The sequence below is a fragment of the Hippopotamus amphibius genome, chromosome 1, assembly GCF_030028045.1.
Source record: "Hippopotamus amphibius kiboko isolate mHipAmp2 chromosome 1, mHipAmp2.hap2, whole genome shotgun sequence".
Classification (NCBI taxonomy): Eukaryota; Metazoa; Chordata; class Mammalia; order Artiodactyla; family Hippopotamidae; genus Hippopotamus; species Hippopotamus amphibius.
Genome location: NC_080186.1, coordinates 155,175,776 through 155,201,420, shown reverse-complemented (window position 1 = coordinate 155,201,420; position 25,645 = coordinate 155,175,776). Strand labels below are relative to the sequence as shown.

Genomic DNA, 25,645 nt, shown 5'->3' with positions numbered 1-25,645 from the left:
CTATTTTGCTAATTGCTTTCTTGGGCATACACCAAGTTATTGAAAGGACAGTGACAAAACAGAGCTTGGATAAATGTATGTGACAGCACTTACAGCAATTTTTTTCCCCTTAACATTAGTTCCAGTTACTTGTTTGCCTGTGAAGGAGAACAAGAGAAATGGGCAAAATATTTCTAAATTATTTTCTACTCAGCTGTATCAGCTTTGAGATCACCTCTGCAACATTATCCTGCTCTTCAGAAAATACTTTCCTCGTAGCAGACAGACTGATTTTAGAAGCAGATCTAAGTCTGTGAGATACAAGCTTTTATCAGGCACGACAGTCATCTAGTAGCTACAGAAGGCAGTAGCAGCAGAGCCTGTGGGAAGTCAGACCCCAGCCCACTTTTTCCCACCCACCCAGATACTCTCCCTCTCTGGTCTGTACCTTCCGTGTGGCAGCTGGAAGAGAGGATGGTATTCGGAGGTCTGAAGATGTAAGGCAGGTAACGAGAGAAGCATTTCATCTTCCAAAAAAAAGGAAAAAGAAAAAAAAATCTAAATAGAAAACCAGTCTCCTGAATCCATAAGGATTCTCTCGGCCTTTCCAGCTGGCTACATCACCCACATGTTTATGGAGGCTCTCTCCCAGTGCTGCAGAGCTGGGGAGCCCGAGGAATAACTGGAGATGGGTCCCATTTTGCCATCAGCGCCAGGAAGCACTGCCTTACATTTCTGCATGCAGCTCAAACTCAGAAGCCCCCAAGCAAGCCGGGATATAGCCTCTTCATTGGCTGCAGCTCCTCCGAGCAGGATTTGCTGAGTAAGTCAGTCTTGCCTGTAAACACACGGTGAAATGCCCTGCCTGAAACCTCTCCCTTCTCCCGTGTGGTCAGTTTCTCTTTTAGCAATAGAAATCCAGCAGGATATGGGAGTCGTGAGGATAAGTGACCATCTCTTATTTAGCTGAAAGATCAGATGAAACAAAGACAGCATAGTATTTCGCCCTGGAGAGAGATCGCTGTTAAAAGGAGCCACCCGTAATGCCATGGGTCTCAGGAATATTAAAGTACAGTGCCATGAAATGGGTCTCTGTCCTTGCTTAATCTAGATTGAGTTCTATTTTTTTAATACGAAACCCAAACAATAGGACCATTTATCATTTAGGTGAAGCCAAAAGCTGGGTTGAGTAGTCGGTGACAGAGGGCTAACACAGACAGATTCTGTGCTCCACTACGGCTGTTTTTTCCTCGCAGCACTCACAAGAGGCAATAACTTGGTTCTGAGTTATTTGCTGTACAAATTTAAAGCCACAACGTGAGAATAAAGGCTAAACCCAAGGGAACTGGCCCTTTACCAACCCGTGCACGCTGATGCCACATGACAACATGGAACAAGTAAGTTGATGCAAGGATTATACAACTTTACCAAAACTCTCACAGAGATTGCAAATGAAAGAGAGAGAGAGAGTGAGAGAGAGAATGAGAATATGAAAGGACCAATCACTAAATACAAATGACTTGAATTGGGGAATTGGTTTGGTTATGACCCAGAAAACAGTAATAACCTTGGAAACCTTTCCACTGGAAGGTAAGCACAAGGCGTCAGTTTGGGATCTGTGAGTTCTGTCAAAGACACTAGTGAATATGATAAAGAGAAATAGGTGAATGCTTTTTTGTGCTGCATTCAGAGGCACGAGGAAATGATTCACACGGTCCTCAAAGGAAAACCAGTATTCCCCTGAGTGAAATTTTTCTAAAATAAGATTTAATATAAAAGTGTGCCTTGCAATCTGATAGAATAATTTTTGAGCCTTTATGGGCTCTCCTCTTTACAAAAATACTTAATTTAGCATTGGAGAAATGTGTTGGTCTGCCCACGAGAGCAAAAGCTTAGAGCCATAAGTAATTACAGCGTCAGTGCAGGCTAGGATGTAAATCCACTCTTCCACCAACATGCTCTCTCCCTGATTTTTGGACCATTGCAACCTGATGACAAACTACTGGTGGGGACAAGACATTTTAGCCCTTCGATAATCATATAACCCATCACTTCCTTAGACCCAGAGACCTGGCAAGGTTGGGCCATCCCAAGTAAGGTGCTGGTTAAACAATGCCTAAATGGCCTGGATTGGTTGTGTGGAATCTCAAAATCACAACAGAAGAGTAAATCCAGAAGCATCTTCCTGAGAGATACAGAACGTCTCATCCATGATCAGTAATGAGTCAGAATGGAAGATGTGCGGGCCTGGGGGTCAACCTGATTGAGTTTGAATCCCAGTGCATTCACTCACTGGTTGGATAGACACAACTTTAACACCTGTGAGCCTTAGTTTTTGCATCTATAAAATGGGAACAACAAGGTTTTCCTCTTATATTCTTGAATGAAGGGAGATAATAAGCATATGATGCACCTGGTACATTGTAGACACTTGGTAAACTGTCACTGCCAAAGCTATTCTTACTGTTCAGCTTTCTCTGAACTTCTATGGCCACATACCAACCTCAGAGCAGTGGAAGAGCAGGTGTGGTTAAGAGGATGGTGCTGCCATTAGACAGCTAGTATTGAAGACTAACTTTGATATTGACTTACTGTGCGATCTTGGGCAACTTAACATCTCTAAACCTCATTACAAATCTAATAAGGATAATAATAGAATAATAATAGAATCTTACATGATATTGTGAGGACAAAATAGGATGGCTTATATGAAAGGTTAAACACAGTGCCAATTTAGAATGCCTGATTTAGTGCCAGACCTGTGGACCCTATCTACCCATCTGCAGAATTGGGCAAGGGACAGGAAGAATGGAAATCTCCTTGGACAGGTGATTCCCACATGGGTGGTTTGCACTGCACTATTTGAACTGTTCATTGTGCTTTCACATCTTTTTTTTCTCTTTGATTCTGAACAGTCCCATTTTACAGAAGAGAAAACAGGCTGAGAGTATATAATAATTTATCCAAAGACAAACAATCCCCACTGAGGAAATCCAGTGTTTTTGCACCAGAATCACTTGATGAGCTTGTAAAGAACGTAGATTTCATAGCCCTCAAGCCTATTGATTCAGACTCTCTGTGGATAGACAAGGAATCTGAGTATTTAACAATCCATGTGATTCTTTAAAGTTTGAGAACCTCTGGGGTAAAGTATGTCATTTCATGCTTTGGCTTGAAGGGTCAGGGTAACAAAGTTTTTTAAACACCCTTTTTGTAAATCATTTGTCTCACCATTTTTTTCCAACAATCAGTTGCTACCTTACATTATATCAGGCACTAGACTAAGTGATGCCGATACAGGATATAAGATACCATCCCTGCTCTAACGGAGTGTGTTATTAGAAAGACTAATAAACTATTATAATATAGCACTATAGGGGTGACAGCAGGAAGAGGTTCTGAAAAGGTTTTTTGGGATTATAGAGCCCCAAAAGGTCAGTGTGAAAGATCCATGCTTTTATTCAGGGTCATTCAAGATCACCCAGGGTCATTTAAATTCACCCCAGACCACCTAGGGCCAACCAGGGTCATTCAGGGTCAGCCAAGGCCACCCAAGATCAGCCAGTATCAGGCAATTTTGGTCAACCTGCCATGTTCACCTTTACATTCTGAGTGTCTGGTCCACTGGTAAAGGATGGATTTTCCATCTCTAGGGTTTTGTCCAAGTGTATGGTCTGCAATCCAATATGAGCAATAATAATATGGTATTTGCCCAGTAAAAAAAAAAAAAAAGATGCATGCTTTTGCATTAGGCATTATTTACAAAAAGTTCCTATTAAAAGGCAGTTATCTTACTGGAGGCCTAGCAAATAGTTAGCAGTCACTTACTCCATAAGTGGAACTAGACTCTGATATGCCTAATGTCATCACAGATAAGAGCAGGGCTACCAGGAGAAGATGGAATCTATCTCAGCAGAGGGGAGGCTCCAAGGCAATGGCAGAGGTACCCGGAGGCAGGGCTCAAGAACAGAAAGAGAAAGGGAAATGAGAAGCCGAGGAGGAGGGAAAGATAAAGGTGACCCATTTTAGGTGCCACACGAGAAGGGCCTGGTGTGTGGCCCAGAGACAAGAAACTCCCCAGGTGACTTCCACGTGCCAGGTTCCGACGACAAATGTCAAAAAAAAAAAAAAGTAATTCATTGGGAGATTGTTGAGTGCTGCACTATGGACCAGGCTGTTCCAAGCTTTCTTTAGACTGACCTCTTCAGAGATCAGAAGCAATCACTTTTGTCCTGCAAAGTCCCAGGTGGGGCCAATGGACTTGGGGCCTCCCAGCAGCGCGTTTCCATTGGGGCCATTTCTGTTGCCTTCTCTCACTGAAGCCCAGCGCTTATGGGGAAGTCACCCTGATCATTCTGTTTTAGCATGTTTTTACAACCTCCTTTGGGGAAGTTTCATCATCGCACTCTTTCATTTTACTAAGAAGAAAACTAAATTCCAGGGGGGGATATGAGATTATTTAAGATCAGTCAGGCTGAGCCTGCCCAGGTTTTTACTCTCAAGTCAAAGCAGAGCAAACTCGTATTCATTCCTCAGATCTTAAATAGAATGTCACATCATCAGAGTGAGGTTTCTTAATGCCTCAGATGGTCAAATCCATCTGCTACAGACTCTCAAATACCATCCTCCCCTTTTAAAACACTCATTTATTATTGATCACATTTGTTGAGCATCTCTGTATGCCAGGCATGGTACATGGTGCTAAGGAGTCAAAAGGAAACGGGACATAAAATACCTGCCCTCTTCTTCAGGTATAATTATCGCTCCTAACATACAGGACTGTGGTGAGGATTAAATGAGGTAACTCACGAAAGTGCTTAGAATTCTACACAGCAGAAAGTAAATGCTATTCAATTACTTTGATAATTGCTATAAAGTGTCTATCTCCCTTGCCAGGCTCTAAGTGGCAGGATGGTAGGACTTTGACTTTTCTCTGCTGAATCCTGAGTGTGAGGTTCACTGCCTGGCGCCTAATAGGAATTCAATAAATATGTGCCGGACTGAATTGAGTTGAATTGATCACGGGGAATGTTGACATAATTGCCATCACTTTCCCCACACTCTCCAGTCAGTGTGTGAAATTCACAACTTGGTACATTCTGATCTGCAAGGAAGGGGAACCTCTTTTTGTTAGTTCATTCATCCATTGATGCAAGATAATATTTTTAGCAGCTATTAAATTCTAGGCACGCTTCTAGGTGCTGGCAATACAGCAGTAAACAATATATTAAGGTTTAGCTCATTGAGTTTATATTTCAGAAGGAGATAATACAATAAACAAGTAAATATTGTATCAACAAGGTTATTTCAGATGGTGAAAAGAAGAATAGTGATCCAGCCATCACACTTCTAGATATTTATCCCAAGAAACTGAAACCACTAACTCAAAAAGACACATGCACTCCCATGTTCACGGCAGCATTATTTACAATAGCCAGGACGTGGAAACAACCTAAGTGTCCAACAGTGGACGAATAGGTAAAGAAGATACGTTTTGTGTGTGTGTGTGTGTGTGTGTGTGTGTATGTATGTATATACACACATATATATATACAATGAAATATTATCCATCCATAAAAAGAAGGAAGTCTTGTCATTGGTGACTACATGCATAGAACTTGATGGCATTATGCTAAGTGAACTAAGCCAGACAGAAAAAGATAACTACCATATGACCTCACTTATATGCGTAATCTAAAACAAACTGGCAAAAAAAAACCCACCCCAAGCTCAGAGATACAGAGAACAGATTGGTGATTGTCAGAGGCAGGACGTGGGGGGCAGGCAAAATGGGTAAAAGGGGTCAAAAGCACAAACTTCCAGTTATAAAACAAAAAAATCATGAAGATGTAATGTACAGCATGGTGACTATAGTTAATAATACTGCATGCATATTTAAAAATCACTAAGAGAGTAGTTCTCATCATAAGAAAAAAATATTGTAATCATATATGGTGATAGATAACTAGGTGATCACAAGGTATACAAATATAGAATCATCATAATGTACACCTGAAACATGTCAATTATACCTCAATTTTTTAAAAAAGTAGACTGAAGCAAATAAAATGGAGGATGTGGTAGAGTGGCTGCTTTGCTCGGATGGTCAAGGAAGGCTTCTCAGAGGAGGTGACGTTTCCACTGAGGGCTGAAAGACACAATGCTGGCCAAGAAAGGGTTTTGATCCTCTCCTCCACCCTCTGCAGCCTTCAATTTACCTTCAGAGCAATTTCCTCTTCTAATTTAATGATTGAACTATTTGATTATTTTAAAGTAATAAAATCAACTATACTTCAATTAAAAATAAATAAAAATATAATATATGCACCCAACAAAATAAAGTAATAAATTGTTTAGTGTTTGATTCACTGCATAACTATAAGTTCAGTGGGGGCACAGGGTGTACTGTCTTGATCACTGTGGCATCCCCTCAGTCCTAGCTGAGAAGTCAGTGGAGATTTGATCCACGTTTCTGATTGGCAGTCTGGACCGTTTGCTGAGCCAGCTGTCTTGGCATGTGACTAAAGCAAGTGAGAGGCGGGCAGCCACAGATAAGACTAAAGAGGATGCTGAAGATGGAGGACAGGCTCAATTTAGAGCAGATGCTACCAAGCAGCAAAGAAAGGAACAATAGTCAGTTACAACAGAATATTTTGGCTCTCATTGAAAAGACTATAGAATGAAAAGCAAAATAAAGCCAAGCACGTTTCCCACCAAGTTTTTTATACTAATTCTCATAATACCTACAAAAAGTAAACAAATAATTTCTCCTAATTTATTAGGAGATGTCAGAGCAAGTAGCCTATATATATATATATATACACACACACATATATATTCTAAACCATAGAAATATGATTAGATTTTAATAGATGATGATAAGAATTGCAATGACACCCACTGCCAAATCTGAGTTCTTACTAGGTGCAGCCACTCTGCTAACCACTATACCTAGAAGATTTCATTTAATCCTCTTAAAAATTAAAGTAAATGGTATTATTTTATCTGTTTACACATGAGGAAATTTGTACAGAGATGTTAAGTAACTTGCCAAGTGCAAGCAAGTAGAGGAGCTAAGATTCCAGTGCAGACTTTTCACTCCAATCCCCACACTGTGTAGATGCTGGGCTGAGGCCTGGGGTCCATGATCTTGACATTCTCTCCTGTGCAATCTAGTGTAGGACAGAACACCTAGAATGAGACTAGACTTCTGTGTCTACTTATTTGGAACTTGTGAACTTTTCATTAGGGCTGGTCAGGTTTACGTCTGACCTGTTTGAAAGAAAGGGTTTACTAATGACTAGCATAATCATGTGGGGGAAATCTAACCAAATCCATGCACCTACCCATCAGTGACCCCAGAGAGTCAATATGCACTGAAGCTTTACTATTTCTAAGACACAATGTAAAGGACTGTGGGAGTAGGCGGATGGATAAGGCACAGAGTGTAAAGGTGAGTAGGGAGGTAAGAAATAAAGAAATAAGTGAAAAATATAAATAAATTAAAAATTACAGAAGGGCCATAAGAGAGTAAGAGATAGAGTGCAGAGTAGGAAACTCTCACACCCAGTTGGGATATGGGATGAGAGTCCAAGTAGACTTCCTGGAGGTGGTGGCATTTGCGATAGGCTTTGAAGGACAGGGAGAATTTGAATCTGTAGAGATATGAGTGGTAAGAACATTCTGATAGGAAGTAATAATTAGAGCAACAGTTTGAAGGTAGGGAACCTCAAGAATTATACTGGTTAATAGTGAGTACTTCTGTTTATTAGTCCGTCTATTGTAAGATGTTTCTTAATGCTATTTTATGAACATGAAAATAATAATATCACATTTAAAATTTTTAAATATATAGTTATTCACAACTCAGATTCATGCTTTCCCCTGTTTACTATAAATTAATAGAATTATAAAATGTGTTTTAAATATATAAAGCAGACTCCAGCTTCTATGTTTGGGCTATGCACTAATTGGCTTTCATTTGGAAATAGTGGACTTCAGCCTCCCATATCCAACAACCCAGTTTTTCAGTCTGTATAATGTCTCAAAGCCTTTGTAAGAAGAAAGCATTCCAATGTAAATCCAGAATGTGCTTCCAGTTCCTCAAAAGGAATTGCCTTGTCTGCTTTTCTCCTGCACTGCTCTGGGTTTTCATTAAACCATGAACAGTATAAAAAGGAATCAATATGCTAAGATAATAACAATATATTTCTTCAGGAGTTCTCTGACTACGATATCCATTCTGGCCCCATTCCCCAATACTAGGGAGCACTATTTCCTTTCAGGCAGATGAGAACATTGGGGGATTTTAAGGCAACCCAGCACAGGAACCCAGGTGATAAGATCTTAGTTTTCTGACCCTTAGGCCACCCTTTAGAAATACAAGAAAAGGCATTTGAGTGATCAGGCTTAATGCCTTTTCTGGAAAACACTTTTAACCCAAGTTTTCCCTTGATTCTTAGAGGCCATAATAGTAAATCTCTCAGGAGGCAGCAGGGGAGAGAATGTCGTACCTGTTGCTCTTGAGGTAAGGAGTAAGGCTTGCTCATTCAGCCAAGACTTTCCCTGAGAGTCTGCACTGCACACGCAGCCTGTGAGTTCTGTTCAGCCTGAAGAATATTTTTATGTTTTAATTCAAACTTCATGCCTTTAAACGGGCTGTGCACCGACCAGTCTCTCTGCATCTGGAGCGATTTACACACATTCCTCTCTGTTTCTGTCTAGGAGCTTTGTTTTCCAGCAAGGATCCTCAGTTTCAGCACTATTGACACTGACATTCAGGGCTGGATGATTTGTTGGTGGTGGCAGAGAGGCTGGGGTGGGGGGTGGGGGTGCTGAAGGATGGGGGAGGAGGTCTATGCTGTGCCTCCTAGGTTCTAGGTTTAGCAGCATCCCTGGCCTCTACCTACTAGATGCCAGTATCAAGGCCTCCCTGCCCCAGTCATGACAATAAAAAAAAAAAAAAATTTCTAGACATTGCTGAATATCCCCTGGAAGGCAAAATCCCCTCCCACCTCCACCCCTGCAGTGAGAATCACTGCTTTATAGCAATATGGCTTCAGAGACCAGGGCTGGGGTAACGGCCACATTAATTGTACATAAGGCCACATGATGTGAGCAAGTAACATGCTGATTAGAAGTAAAGAGAACTGAGTTCTAACTGTACTTCATGTCTGGGTGTCCTCACCGCACTCTCACACAAATCTGGTGTAAAAATCTGATGAAACAACATTTGTAAAAGTGTTTGGACAATTTGAAAATGTAATAGTTGTCGCTATTTGCTTTAACTTGGGTCTTTAGGCAGCCACTGATACTGGCACATTGAAAAGTGGCAGCTCTATTCTGCGGTAAATTATTTAAGTTTGAAGGAATCCCATCCACCAGTTTTACTGACAGGGCTTTGAACTGTAACAGCGAAGAGCTAAATCGGACTCCATGTTAGATCTGTTTGTTTCACATTAACCTTCGTATTCTATTGCTTTTGCTACAAGTTTAGAATGTTGCTTTATAGCCTGATATATACAGGATAGCCCATTCTCAAGCCTCTGACCTTTAAAGGTATAACACTTTCCCATTCATTCAAGTTGCAGAACAAAGAATAACATGTGCCTTGTTGGAGGTTTACAGGAACATCGTGACCTGACCTATGGGACAGCTGCAAGAACAAAGGATTCTGGCACCAGGAAGTCTCCAACAACCAACAACACCCCCTTCCCTTTTTAGTATAAAAGAAGTCTGAAGTCTAACTCAGGCAAGATCGTTTTTTTCACAGACACTAGTCTGCCATCTTCTCCGTCTGCCGGCTTTCCGAATAAAGTCGTATTCCTTGCCTCAACACCTCGTCTCCGATTCATTGGCCTGTTGTGCGGTGAGCAGAGCAAGCTTGGACTCGGTAACAGAACTAGTAAGAAGAAACATCACTCTTGCCACTAGAATGAATTTTCTTAGAGTCTTCTGTCTTATTAGGCTTTGCTGATTGGAAAGCTGGCGGTCATTCATCCATGCATGCATTTATTCAATAATATTTGTTCAGTACTACGAAGTGCCAGGCCCTGTGCTGGGCATCAGAGCTGCTTATACAACTTATAGTTGTAATAGACACATTATATATGGCCCTGCCTTCATGGAGATTATGATCTAGTAGAGGAAACATGCAAGGAGTAAGGAAATTATAATGCATTTAGCAAGTGCTATGATAGATAACATCCAGGACCTCTTAGAAGGGCCATCAAACTGAGAGTTCAGGGTTAGGGAAGGCTTACTAGTAAACGTGAAACCAAGGCTGAGATCTGAATGATGAGTAGGGGTGTGCCAGGGAAAGAGAAGGTGAACAACATTTTTGGCAAAGAGGACAGCACGTGTGTAGAGCTGGAGGTGAGGGAATGTGGCATGAGAGGGAATATGGAGCGCAGGGGACACGGAGGAAAACAGTGAGTGAGGCTGGAAGTATCCTAAGAATGATGGAGCCCATTGAAGGACTTAGGGAGGCAAGTGACATGGGTGCACACGAGAAATACTCCTGTAGGTACAGGGTGAAGAACAGGCTGGAGGTGGTCAAGACCAGAGTGAGGATGGAGAAAACCAAGGAGGCTGCTTCAATATCCAGAGTAGGGAAGATGGCACCCAAACTAGGAGAGTAGAAATGGTGTTGGAGAAGTCAAGGGATCCTAGAGATTATATTTGAGATATTTAGGAGGAAGAATGAAATAGGACTTAGACTACGTGAGCAGGTGTGTTGAGGGAAATTAGGAATGCAGAGTCAAGGATGACTCTAAGGTGTGTGGGTGGGCTTTTGGAGGAAGTAAGTGGAGTTGACTAAGGCCACTGCTGTTCACAACCAAAAAAAGAAAGAATGTATGGGGCTCTTGCTGAGTGCAGGTCCCTGAGCTAACTACTAACAAGCATTATCTCATTTAAGTCTTGCAACATCCTTATGATATAGGATCTATTATTTTTAGTACATGCTCGAGGACACACAGCTGGTAATGACAAAGCCAAGACTCATACTCAGCTTCCTGACTCCAGCAACTGCTCTCTGAACTACCACATACCAACATCATTAATTCACTTGAGTGTTCACTTCTAAGTTTAAATCATAGGACTGCAGATTACTAACAAGTTTAGAGGAATCACTGCACCATTTAAACTCTTTGAATCTCAGTTTCTTTAGCCAAAATCTGGATATTAGAATACCGCCTTCACAGAGTTGGTATAAAGATTAAATTAGTCCGAATACTAATAATGAGAGAGCAAACATTTATTAATGCTGACCATATTCCATGCTGTGTTATAAATGCTTTATACATACATTACCTAATTTCATCCTCATAAGGACCCTTGAAGTGGCTTCAATTATTGTCTGTATGTTACAGATGGGGAAACAGAGGCACAGATAGATTAAACGCGTACTCAGAGTCACATAACTGGGATGCAAATGTGGGTGCGCATTTCTGGAGCCTGTGCTCTTCACTGTTGTGTCAGGCTGCTTCTACTAAGCAGTCAGATCTTAGAAAGTACATGACAAGACCAAGAGCCTAGTGTCTGGAATATTGTACCTGCTCGGTGGTGGTTACACTTTTTATTCAACTTTTCTATAAGCGCCAGGCACCGTATTAGGCAGACATGATAGACATGGCCCCTGTCTTAATGCCTTCTTTGGACCTCTGGAAAGTCATTTCCAGTCATTAATTTTTTCCCATTGTCACTGCCGCCCACGTGAAGTTGGGACAGGTCAGTGTTCTATGTGGAATGCTTCAGGGGAGTCCAAGGGAGCCGGGCTTCATCAGGAGTCAAAATCAGAGCACTGAGCTGCCCTGCTGATGTGATTAATCTGAGTGTCACCCAAAAGACCCCACAGAGGCCCTTGGAGGGGCTGCTGCTTCCTTTCTCACATCTTTGTGCACCTTTGTGCAGGCAAGGAGCAAATATTTCAGAGTCCAGGTGAAAGAAAACAACTGGCTTACAAAGGAGTTAGAAAAATCTAACAGACCTTTGGTGGCCAGATGTCAGGGACCACAGATTCATGGTATTTTTTTAACTGGAAAGGAGATCAGAGAGCTAATCTAACCCCATAATGTGACAGGGGAACCTGAGTGGTGGAGACATTCAGGGGTATCATGTGGAGATGGAAACTTGTAGCTTTGCTTGTGTTTTAGTTCCTTTCTGTGCCCCAGCTCCTCCATCTATACAAGTTCACTTCCCTTCAAACTCCAATATGCTATGAACTGAAGTGTTCGAATCACAGTTACCGATTAGCTCAGTGACATCATGTGGACAAATAATACTTTGATCCGGAGTAACAGGTGTTAATTGCTCATGTTTGCTGATGAGGTAGCGGCAATGAGCTATCCATAATTTCTTTTCAACTGTTTTGGCATTGTGTAGGTAGAAACTGAGTCTAGAAGCTTCTAGAGATGTTTTTAACTGAATTTCTTCCCAAAGATCAGACTTGTCTTCCCACCCATGTGTAAGTAATCCCTTTAGTAAACACATGGGACTGATGGACACTTTAAATTCATTTTGAAAAAAAAATGTATCAAATTTACCAAATATTAAACATTAAAGAGACATAATTATCTGGATGGTGGGATGACAGGTTATTTTTATTTTCTTGTAATCTGTGCTCTTTCATTAGCATAATAGCTAACATTTTCTTAGCAATTACTCAGTGTCAGGTTCTGTGCTGTATGTGGTTGATTTGATTTAATGCTCACAACAAGCTTATAAAGGAGAATACTTCCCCCCTCATTTTATAGAGGAGGAAAGTGAAATTCAGTTAAAAAAGTTATGTAGGGCTTCCCTGGTGGCACAGTGGTTGAGGGTCTGCCTGCCAATGCAGGTGACACGGGTTCAAGCCCTGATCCAGGAGGACTCCCCGTGCCGCAGAGCGGTTAAGGTCAAGCGCCACAGCTGCTGAGCCTGTGCTCCAGAGCCCGTGAGCCACAACTATTGAGCCCATGTGCCACACTGCTGAGACCTGCGTGTCTGGAGCCCGTGCTCCACGACAGGAGAGGTCACCGCAGTGAGAAGCCTGTGCACCGTGGTGAAGAGCGGCCTCCACTCGCCACAACTGGAGTGGGTCTGTGTGCAGCAGCAAAGACCCAATGCAGCCAATAAATTAATTAATTAATTAAATTTTTTTAAAAAGTTATGTAATTTATCTAAAGGGACACAGAAAGTTGTGCCACTGGGATTCAAACCCAGACTATCTATTTAAATAGAGTTCATGCTCTTAGCTCTGGTAAGTTCATTCTTCCCGACGATGCCTCAAGTTTCTATTAGGGATACAAAGAGCATCCTTTTATGTGAAAAGAAATGCAAATATTTAAAAAGTAACACCTGTGGGGCTTTGTGTTTAAATTGCCATTGAATAACAATACTTTGTAAGGACAGCTTATCTTTAGTAAGCTGTAAGTTACTTATTAAAACAGTCTCAGATACATCTGATGAGAAGCTGCCCTTTACATCAATCATAGACCGATAAAGAGCAAGGATGTAAACTCTGATACACGTGCAAATGGGGAGATGTAAAAAGTTACCATCAGCTTTCCTCAAAAACTAGGCACTTAGTATCAATATTTGGAAATCATTACTGCTTGAATATGGTTTGTATAGACCTGTCAGCATTGAACTTGCCTGATATATTTGATGAACGGTGTAGAGGAGGCACACACCGAGAACTGACTTGTGCCATAATTTAGGGAAAGGTTGTTTTAAATCATGATCAGAGCTGAAACAATAGGTAATAATGATTCTTTAAAAAAAAAAGAAAAAAGAAAGAGCTGACAAAAGTATGGAAATGCCAGGTATGGTAAAGAGTAAAATTTAAAAAAACAGATTCCCCCAGTTCCCAAACTATAAACTAAACGGAGAGTTCTATGGGCTTCCAAATTGAAGTGACCCCAACAATGCCTTGAAAATCAATTTCCAGGCACTGACTAAAACTAAAATTTTACTAGTTTCTATTGTGGTCCTGGGCAAGGATACCACAGTGAGCTCCAGACCATAGGTAATGTTTCACTGGGAGAGGTGGGTATGAAGACCTCTGGGTTGAAAGCAAAAACAAAACAAACAAGCACGCGACAAAAAAAGTCTGAGTTTAGAGATGAGGTTTAACTTTCTCAATACAACTCTAAGGAAGGTTATGTTACTGAAGTTCTCCATTGGGGTGAAACGCCCTAGGCTTTTGCTGGCGTGTCAAATTACCAGCCCTCCGTTTTATTCCTAGTTCTGAAAACATCAGGGTACTCCCATACTTAAAATCCTTTAATGGCTATAATACCCAGAATAAGATACAAGTTACTTGCCATGGCTTGCAAGGCCTCACCTGAACCTGCTGCTGGTTCCCTCTGTGACCTCACCCTTCTCCCAATCCACACTCCCATCATCCTGGTCTTCCTTCTGGTTGTGCTAAGATTGCCTTTGCCTCAGGGCCTTTGCACTTACTGTGCCCAACAAGTAGAAACAGTATCCCAACAAGTCTTTTGAACCTGGCTTCTACTTATTATTTGGGTCTCACCTCTTTAAAAAAGCCTTCACAGAACAACCATCTAATGTAGCATTCCCCATCAACCCGTGCAGCCACAACCCCAATATCACATTTTATATTCTTTATAGCTTGTCACCATCTGAAATTATCTTGTGTTTTTGAAAGTTTGCTATTTTAATTGTTTTTCTCACCCACTAGGACAAGTGCTTCATAACACAAAAGACCTTGGTTATTTCAAGTACCGCTATATTTTCAGCACCAAGTACCCAGTATTTACCAAATAAATAGATAAGCGAAATTCAATATTCTTACCCCTAATCATACTATTATAAAGGTATCTACATTCTTCTTTTTAAAAAACTCTACCTAATAAATTAAAAATAAACACTGAATAAAAAGGCATAATTGTTCCTTGAAACCTTGAGCACAAAACCAGGTACCACTCCACAGTGTCCATGTGCTTAATTATTTATTCTCAGCTTTTAAATTCCACTAACAAATAACATAGGCAATAAGTGAGATGATGCTGAGCCTGCTTAATTAGTAACATAAGAAGAAAACAAAAAGCAAGTTATCTTCTCATACATCCAGACATCAGCTTTATGGCAATCAGCCTAGAGAACCTCAGCATTTGGATTTACTGGAGCCAAATATTCTACAAAGAACTAGTCAATGAACCTCTACCCTTTGCCCAGTGGTAGCAATAGAGTTGGTCTGCCTCTGCTTCCCATAGTTGACGCTGTTGTTGGACTACCTGGAATGGTAGCCCATTCCTTGCTGGAAAGCCCAGATTTTATGGTGGCATCCTGTACTCGGAGATGACCATCCTGTACCAAGCTTGGATGCAAGCCTGTTCTGTGTAAAGCACCTAAGCTAATTCCACTCTTCCTGTCCATGTTGGTTTCGAAGTGGGTATATGACTCAGACTGAGGCCAAGCAGACATCATAAGAAATTGTTAGGGACATCTGGAAGAAAAAGAATTGTCAAAAAACACTCCACGACAATGCCTTTTCACTGGATATTGTTGTGTCTATCTGAGTGTGACACCCTGAATGGCTGCAGTTGTCTTGAGACAAAGCTGACATTTCAAGGACAGCAACTCAGGGAGATGGAGAGCATCTGAATCCTCCATGCTATACTTCAGCCAGGGAATTAATCAGCTCTGGGGGGCTCCCTGCCTCCGGAAACTGGGTTACAGCATTAGCCACTTAACTGGGCTCTTTGCTTCTGACCTTGGCCCCTTTATTATTGACCTGCTGTTAAAAAGAGCATTTTATGACCAGTGGCTCTCTACCTCAATCAGGCAGAAGTTCAGGTCTTTATAATGTCTCTAAGGCCTCTGTTGGAACTGCCTGTCATCATCTCTCTATCTCCATTTCTCACAACTTCTCCTTTTGCTCACCCAACCTCAGCCTCACTAGCCTCAAGTCTAGTCCTTGAACATACCAGACAAGCTCTTGCCTCAGGGCATTTGCACTGACCATTATCTCTATCTGGGACTCACCACCCCAGATACCCACATGCCTTGATCTATTGCCTTCTTCATATCATTGCTAAAATGTTACTTTTACATGACATGTCGACCATCCTATTTAAGAGGGGATACCCATACTCCTAGCCCCTCTGTTGCTTTACTTACCTCAGTTTCACTCAAACCTTATATTTTAAATTCCACTCATCTATTTCATCTATTGTGTAACCCCTCTGTTCCTGAATCTCCAAAGCCTAGAATGCCTAGCACACAGTAGGTACTCAGTAGATATTTACAGAACTAAGGAGGAGGTAATAACTCTTTCACTGTTCCATATATGTTTTGAGATGAATTTTCCTGTTGCACTTAGAAGCATCTGGAGTGAAGGATTTCCCTTGAGCTGCCACATGACCAACGCCCTGCATTTTCAAGACAGTCAACCATGTTTTAAACTCGCAGTCAGTGCTTCTAGAACAGAGTGCTCCACACCCCAAAGCCATCATCAATCTATATTGCATACTGGAAGATGAGCAGAAGAAAAATCGCTAGCATAGGATTCAAAAGTTTGCTTTCTGGTCTCTATGAGACCATGGGCAGTTTAAAATTTATCTCTGTCTCCCTTAATCTTTTCATCTCTGTGAGGAATACTGTATTGACTATCAGTAATATCTATACTATCTCTTTTATACCTGTAACGTGAGATTATAAAACCTACTCTAGTTATCTCCCATGGGGATTATAAAAAATAAATGACCCACATATGTTAAAAGCAAAAAAGTGCTATGTATATTTATGATGGATTGTTTTAAACGAGCTATTTTATTCTCCTGTAAACATTCATTATTATTGTATTAATGGTAATCATGATTTTTTTGTGGTTTGTTGACATTTATTACTTGCTGATGGCTCTACTCACTCAGTAAGCATTCACTGGGCTGCTTCTTGATGTCAGGCTACTTGCCAGGGATGCACTATTACCCAAACTCTGAGGTCAGACAGGCGTGTTATTGGGGTAGGTTGTTGAACTTTCTGAGCCTCAATTTCCTCCACTGTAAAATGAAGTTAGGTTGCCTCGTATCTTATTGTTGTGGCAAAAATTAAATGAGATAATATGTTGAAAGTTATTATAGAACCTGATCTGGTGAAGTCTGATTAAATAGAATTATCATTATTATTATTAGTCTACCATGGCCAAGTATTATGTAGTACTTCTCAAGATCTTATTAAGAAAGCTTCAGGGGAGGTGGAGAAGGGATGGACTGGGAGTTTGGTTTTAACAGATGCAAAGTATTATATATAGGATGGGTAAACAACGGTTCTGCTGGGAACTATATTCAATTTCCTGTGATAAACTATAATGGAAAAGAATATGAAAAAGAATACATATATATATATACACATATAACTCAATCACTGCTGTACAGCAGAAATTAACACAACATTGTAAATCAACTACACTTCAATAAAATAAATTAAAAAAAAAAAAGAAAGAAAGCCTCTCAAGATAGCCCAGGGAAGATGAGTAATTTGCCTAAAGGAATAGTTAAGCCGTAAATAAAACTTGGGTCTATGTGTCTACAAAGCCTGGCTAGTTCCTATTTCTTTGTTTGGTCTGAGATTGGTTGCCAGTTACTATAGTGACCCTTCCCTGTGCCCTCTGCCACCCCACTGCGGGTTGAGTTAGGTGGCTTACTCTTTCCCTAGCACTTTCCACACTCACCCTGGATTGCAATGGACAACCACTTGTTGATATTCCTCAGGAGAGTGTAAACTGCTCAAGGAAGGGGAGCAATGGTGTCTCATTCCCCCAGCTAGTGCCTGGCACATAGTAGGTGCTCCATAAATATTTGCTGAGGAAACACACTTCAAGTGACTGGTATTAGGGCAGGGGTGAAATGGACAGTCGTGGGGCTTTTTCTCTTTCTTGGCTTGGCAGTGTTTAATTACCTAATGCTTACAGAGAGAACAGGAAGTTTGATCTCAGTGCTGTACAGAGAACCTGCTTCCCTTCCCCCACAGAGCTGTGCAAGCTTCCTGCGATTCTGCTTCTCATCAAGGCGCCTTCAGAGCACGGCAAGCCCGCAGCTCTTTTGCATCAAGACATCCTCCATCACAGTTGAGAAAAATGCTTTCATCTTGTGGCAAACTTGTTCATAATCAGACCAATTTTGCTTCTAGCGGATTGGAGCCCAGTACAAAGTACAGTCACATAGGAAATCCCTTTGTAGGTGACTGGATGCAGAGAGGAGATTCTGGGCTTTCTTTTGACGCACAGAGGAGAGGTTTTTACTCCCTTCAGTGCCTGGGGCAGAGAACAGGGCTGCACAGTAACCTCATATTTACTGGCACTCTGATTTCCTTTAAAAAGCACTCAAAATACTCTCAGATGTTCTATCCTCTCTGCTCTCACAATAAGCCCCTGATGTTAGGAAAGAACAAATAGAATTTCTCAGTGTGTCTCTTGGATTAACCTATGTTAAAATTATTTGGGATGCCTGTGAAATTTGCAAGCTCTTTGACGCCATTAGGCACCTTCTGAATCAGAATTGCTAAGGGTAGTACCTGGGAATATGCATTTTAACACCCTCCTCAGGTGATTCATATGCACAATGAGATTTGAAAATCATTCAGTCACCCAAGGTCACTAAACTGGGTAACGCAGCCTACAGTTAGAGATAACCTGACTTCAGGGTAGAGCTTGACTAATAACCCTATGTTGGTGCCTTGAGGTTGTTGATCCAGAAAGCTTCTGACCAAAAACAAGAGTTCCTCTTCCCGAAAGGGGAGGTTTTATCACAGCCTCTACTGTACCCTATATCCAGGAGCGGGAGGAGTGAGCAAAAAGGCTCTATTTTATATCTTTTAGGCTAAGATCTGTGAGGTGACGTAACAATCACCCCGTGCCATTATGCTGCATAAACATCGAGGAAAGGTTATTTGTCAATCACGGACTTCTTTCCAGCATAAAATGAGAAGGCCACAGTCTTTACACTGCTTTGAGACAACCTGATCATTATTTTTCTTTTTGGGTAAGAGCAAAGAGTCATAATGACTGAAAGGAAGCTGAAACATCATTCCTGCGATCCCCACATTTCTCAAACATCAGCGCAAAGATCTGACACTCTTACAAACGTTCTAGGTAGAGGACTTCTGTTTGCTAGGAAGGTCCTCGCAATCATCAGTGTTTAGTTTAGGGTGTATCGGATGCATCTCACGTCAGCAGCCAAATTGATAGTTTTCTCTCATTAGGCAACTGAATCAATAGGCTGCCTCATCCTTCCCTCTACGTGAGATGTCTTTTCAGAAGGAGGGGCCGGAAAGACAGTTATGCCCATGTAGCAAAACAGAATAAATATCATGTTTATTTCCCATGAAGATGAAATGACCTATACTGACTGATATTAAAGAACTGCAGAATGAGGAACAAATAAAATACCCCAGAAACTGTAGTGTCAGAAAGAAAATGGTTATATGCAATAGCTAAGGAAAAAAAAATCAGAAGTACCACCAGATAATTCTGACTTCTTCTCACACACAGGCTCTTACACAAAATCTCAAGCAATTTGTCTCATGTCCAGCCAAGGCAATTTCCAGCATGTAAAGTGTTGCTAGGATGACGTCGTGTGAAACTATATAGGACGAAGTGATGTATTATATGAAATGTGCATGCTAGGTGAATTAAACACAAGAATTGCACATGGGAAATTAGAAACTTTGAGTGTGTCTCTTCCAAGAACTAAAGTAAGGAAACAATGCTTAGATGGCATCCTAACCACCAGCAAGAGAGAAAGGTTCAGGCCATGAACGAGTTGTTTGTCGACTGAATGTCTGATAGTCTGGATGACATATGTGATTCCATCCAGTTCAGTGGTTCCAAATACCATCTAGGTGTTGATGCCACCCCACTTTCTATCTCCATCTCCCATGCTCTCTCTGAAGAGCCACATTCATACATACAACTTCTTTCTGAGTATCTCACAACCATTTCACACTCATGCCCAAAATGAAGCATCTGATATTTCTCCCTAATGGAGTTCAGGACATGCAAACTCAAAACATGCAGCTTTGGTATATTGATTACTTTGAGCTGAAGGCACTTAAAAATAAGCAAACGTAGGAAGAGGCTTTCTCTGAATTCCCCTTATCTGCCTAAAGACAGATTCTCCAAAAGGGACTCATGGTCATAAAACGCCTTCCTGGGAATCTTGTCAATCAGGGAAGATTGATTTATCACAGATGGACTTATTATCATAGGAGAGAAGACTAGGGGACATTACAGCCAGGCAAACTTTGTCACAAACTCTCATCTCTTCCATCTCTTCTTCTATGGGGCCATTCATCTTTCCTAAACATTATTCATTCTCCACTAAGAGGCCTACATCCTTTCCCCTTCCCCTGTTAAGACAGTATGTAAACTTTCAAATCTCACTGCCTTTTTGAATATTCACTTTTTTTTCCTGGGTTGCCTCCACATACAAAGCAAAAGTCCATGCATCTGTATACATTTTCTCCTGTTCATCTGTCTGTTGCCAGTTTTTTTCTAGACCTGGCTACTGAACGTAGGAGGGGAGAGGGAATCCCCAAATATGCCTCTTTTCCAGGTTTCCCAGTCTCAGTAACTCATGCCCACAAACCACCCAATTGCTCAAGGCCGACACCCAAGAGCTGTCTTAATTCCCTACTTTACCTCTCCCCTAAAATCCAGTTCCTCACCTCCAGAATATATTCTGAGTCTCGTCCTTTCTCATCATCTGCTACTTCTCCCCTCTAATAAAGCCACATTGCCTCTCATCAGAATTCTGATAAGAACTATTTCAACAATTCCCTCAAATATATGAGATCTCGGTCTCTTTTGTATTCAAAGCACTTCAGTCTTTAGTCAAAGCATTTTGTCTTTACCTCACCTTGCCCTGTATTATATTTATTGATGCAATGCCTTATTCTCCTGTACCAAGTCCTATCTTCCTTTAAATGGTGCATTCCTTGAAAGCTTGCACTATATTTATCTTTATAACCCTTTCACTTTCTGGGGCAGTGCCTTGGATCTAATAGGTGCTCACTAAATGTATTGTTGGACTCATAGTATCAATCATCTAATATCCTACTGAATAATTCAGAATGTGAAAAAAATCTATCCTACTAGCTGATACCCAAGATATACATTAAATTAAATTAGTAGTAACAATGCCATGCTGAGCTATATTGGAACCTGAAGCAAAAGGAAAAATAAATCAGTAAAACTGATCCTTTCTTTATTAAACATTTTGATATTTTGTTCACCATGGATTCTTCTCATTAATTTTGTTTATTTTAAAATACTAAATTAAAATATTTATCTTTATTTTTGTCACTTCACCTAGTCTCAGCCCTGCCTTTATAATACAATAATGTCATTTGAGCATCTTATAACAACCTAGATCTCATATTCACCTAGACTTCACACCATCCTAATAGATACCTGAGTTATTATCTCCATTTTGCAGACAAGGGAACTTAAACACAGAGACATTAAGTGGCTTGGCCAAGATCAAGAAAAGGAATGGAAAAGTCATTGGTAGAAATAAGTAAAGTGGAAGGGGAAAATTATAAGATATCACTTATATGTGGAATCTAAAAATAATACAAATGAATCTATATCCAAAACAGGAACAGACTCACAGACATAGAAAACAAACTATGGTTACCAAAGGGGGAAAGGGAGGGGTGGAGGGATAAATGAGGAGTACAGGATTAACAGATATAAACTATTATACATAAAATTGATAAGCAACAAGAATTTATTGTATGGCACAGGGAATTATAGGCAATATCTCATAATAACCTATAATGGAAAAATAATCTGGAAAAAAATACATATAACTGAATCACTTTCTGTACACCTGAAACTAACACAATATTCTAAGTCAACTACAATTTTAAAAAGAACACTTCATTAAGAAAAAAAAAAGAAAGAAAGTTGAAAGTTGAATAATTTTTATTGACTTTAATCAGTATAGAAAAGCAACTCGGATAGAGCAGGCCAATTTTTTAAAACCTGATTTTTAAGAACCTTGTTTGTTATTAATTGAAATCCATTCATTAATTCACTCAACAAATATTCAACCGCCACTGAGGTAGTATTAGTTGGATATTTTAGTGCCCAATCTGATTCTCTCAAAAAATGATTCTCCCTTTTTTCACCACTTTAAAGTGATATTTTCAGACAAAAGTTGGGAGTCAGATTGTCATTCTGACTCTGACTCTATGACTCGATTAACAGTTCAAGCAGGTTACAGTACTCATTTATCACAGGCAACAAACATTTAAACCCATCCTCTGTTCACCTGCCATGATGACCATAAGAGCATGTGTGAAAAATGCAGATTCCTGTGCCTTATTTCAGCCTACTAGATGGGAATCTCTGTCATCACAACAATGCTGAAGATCTGGGCTTGGGGTCCTGCAGGCTGGGGTGAAACCCAGCTCACCCGTTGATTAGCTGTGGAGCCTTTGGCAAAGACTTTAATCTTTATTTATCTGTTTAGCATCAATATCTTTATAAGGAAAGTGGGAATAAAAACACCTACCACTCAAAAGGTTTTGGTGAAGTTTAAATTAGAACAAATATCTGATTATACTGGTATTTATAATAATAGCTTACAAATATTGAGTACTCACAAAGTGTAAAGCGCTGTGCAAATGCTGTACCTACATTATCTTATTGTTTTAATTTGTTTTAAGCATTTATTAGAGTAATCAGTACATAGTAAGTCCTCAACTGATGGGAGCTATAGCTTGAGTAGACACTCAGAATCCTTACAGTAGGTGGGGAGCCAGTCACAGAGACGAGATTTAAGTCCAGAGTCTGAGAATAATGGATAACCTGGAACAAGTCATCTAACCTGGTGGTCCCCAAAGCCAGTCCACAACATCAGAATCATCCGGGCGAGCTCATTAAAATACATTGCTCCCCCTGGACCTCAAACCTCTAGCTCAGTACCTCTGGGAGGACCTGGAAGTCTCTATTATTTAAAAAGTACAAGTGATTTTGAATCAAAGCCAAGATTTAAAACAACTGATTAACTTGAGCTTCAGTTTTCTTAAGATTCATGAGGTTAACGAGTAAGTCATTTTTTTCCCTTCCCTTTTTTTCTAAGGCCTCAGTCAGTGCTGCCATATAAAAGACACAAATATTTTTTATTTGACAAACATAAATGGGCCTAGTAAAGGCTGCTCTGTCTACTTGATAGGGCTTTATAACAACTGTAAAACTTCGTTTGATCGTGCATCTGAAAAATAGAAGATGCTATACAAAACTATAATTCTATGGATTCAGTCATTAATTTATGTTAGTGTGGTTTCTCTCACTCTTTAATCATAAATCACTTGGTTTTGAGATATCCACCATTAATTATATGGAGTTTCTAAAAGTGAATTATAGCAAGATTGGAGATAAAATACCTCCTCCAAATTACTCAAAATAATTTTTACTTAATTTTTTATTCAGAATTAAAATGCTATAGAATGATCCAAAAGTTGACATGCATTTATGCATGTTAGTTTCCATAGTCAAGTTCAACTCTGTCAACTATTCACATCCTCATTCATTAATATTAGTTTTATACCTGTCTTATACCACATCTGGTATCTATAACCTACCACCAATGCAGTATAGTCTGCTTCAGGCAATACTTAGTGCATTCTGCCACAACAGCTAAACCTTGATTTAAAACACCCGGAAGTTCTATTCTAGTTCCTTCCAGTTGCCTATTACTAAGCTATTTTGAAATGCAAACATCCTTTGGGAGAGTCTTGAAGGTCTCCCAGCTCAGGCTTCTATGGGAGGAAGATGAACAGAATTACATGCAAGTTCTTCAGGAGGAGGAAAAGGAATGTGTTGTTCCAGGTAAAGGACCTGGATTAGGAAACTCTCCTGAGAGCCAGAAAGGAAAGTATACGCTGATATTGGGAATCAATGTACCCACAGTTTATATTCAAGTCAGACTTGAATTCTTCACTTTCCCTGTGTGTTTCATGTACAGGGACAAGTCATCTTCAATACAGAATGGAAGGATGAGATGAATGTCTGACCATCTTGAAATGTCTGCTTTCAGAATTCTACAGAGCTAACAGACCATCCTGAAACAAGACTTGCCTAGTTTAGCCCCTCTCTCTGCCAACCCATTTCACTGAAAGTTCATTTCAGTGCTGCCTCATCAGTGGGAATAAAATAAGCTTCAAAAGAAAAAAAAAAAGTGGGTAGAAAGAGATGATTAAATCCATTTCTAGCTCAGAATGCTCTTCTGGGATGTGTGGGGACTTACATTTATGGACACAAAGATGAACATTTCAAATCTGGAACCAGCACAAACCCCAAGGAGGCAAGGAAAAAGAGGAGCAGGAGCTTTCTCCTACCTTCTGTGGCTCCAATCTCCACAGTGCCTTTCACTTGGCTGAAGCACCATAGTGTGTCCTGGGTGAGCGCCCCAATTCCTGAAAGCGACACAAGGAGACAATTCAGGTTAGGTAAGGGGTCCCAGTTGCCCTTAAAAGGCCGACAAGGCCAACAAGGAAAGAAATACAGAGTGTAATCTATGCACTTCTAAAAGGAGACTTGCACACCAGGTATCATCTTGGGAAGAGGAGACCCTAGTGGGTCCCGGGAGGGTGCCGGATCTGCAAGTATGGCGTCCTGCTGCAAATCACGGCTCTGGCTCCTCCATCTGACCATGCCAGGACCAGTCTGAGCTGGAGCAATCAGAGTTGTCCCTTCTCAGCCCCTGGCAGCGTTCTGGAATGGTTACAGCAGGCCTGCAGGGTGTGACTACCCCTTTTCATGGGGATGCTAAGGCTTGCCATTGTTTTCCTTCTGTGATGGTGGAGGGAGAAAGAGGCAGTTTTGTCAGAGGGGAGAGAGGAAAAGAAAGGCAACTTATTTTTTTTTTTTTACTGGTTTCACAGCTTGCATGGCTGAACGGCCAGTAAGGGGTCAGATATTCAGAGAACTTCCATCTCTCTTGTTCCCTTCTTGATTGCTTGCCAAAGTCAGAGCTGACTGGAGAGTAGAGGAAAGCAATAAAAGACTGGCCATTGCGGGGGGGGGGGGGGGGGGGTAGCTAACACAGGGTTGGAGAGTCAGTTCTGATAAATGTGGCCTGTTTTGTTCCCTGGGGGTTTCTGTTTCAAATTTGAATTGGGCCTTTGGTAGGGTTACATTTTCTGGCTTACTATGACTTCCGGTTCCCAAAAACGTATGTATCCAATACTAACATATATACTAATATAGATATACATATATATTATAAAATATATACACATTTATTAACATATATATATATTCGAGTCAAAAAGGCCCTTTTCAGAACATTTTTGGATGGCAGCGGTGACAGTTTACTTCTCAACAGCATGGATGTTCCCTTCAGTTCTACTAGATTTTACAATTAAGGGGAATATGGCATTGTCAAATTTTGGGAGAGACGATCAATTTAAGAAAGATTGTATTAGCAGGAAAAAAAAATCAAATAACAAAACCACGCTGACCTTTTGAAAACACACACAGAACTAGGTAGCCATTCTCACCATCCGTGACAGACTTTTCCTGAACTCCTGCATGGAAACCCTCATCCTCTCCAGGCACTTGAGAGCAGGATTGGTCCCCGTCTGCTTTGCTCACTGCTGCTGACGGCACATTGGGTGGAAGCAGCACAGCGTCATCATTTGGAGCGTA

General features: G+C 40.7%; 1 protein-coding gene across 2 annotated transcripts in view; it reads right to left on the bottom strand.

Annotated features, from left to right (window-relative positions):
• Positions 1-24,657, bottom strand: part of PPP2R2B (protein phosphatase 2 regulatory subunit Bbeta) — a 470,158-nt gene extending 445,501 nt beyond the window's left edge. Inside the window, exons 1-2 of one of the 2 annotated variants that reach the window (XM_057731856.1) lie at positions 24,541-24,657; positions 24,334-24,411 (exon numbers count right to left, since the gene is read on the bottom strand). In XM_057731856.1, the coding sequence (XP_057587839.1) occupies positions 24,334-24,411; positions 24,541-24,649 (187 nt within the window). In that variant the 5' untranslated portion in view covers positions 24,650-24,657. Of the gene's footprint in view, positions 1-427; positions 502-24,333; positions 24,412-24,540 lie in introns of those variants that run through there. The other variant, XM_057731847.1, reaches the window with a different exon arrangement.
• Between the last annotated feature and the right edge of the window lie 988 nt (positions 24,658-25,645).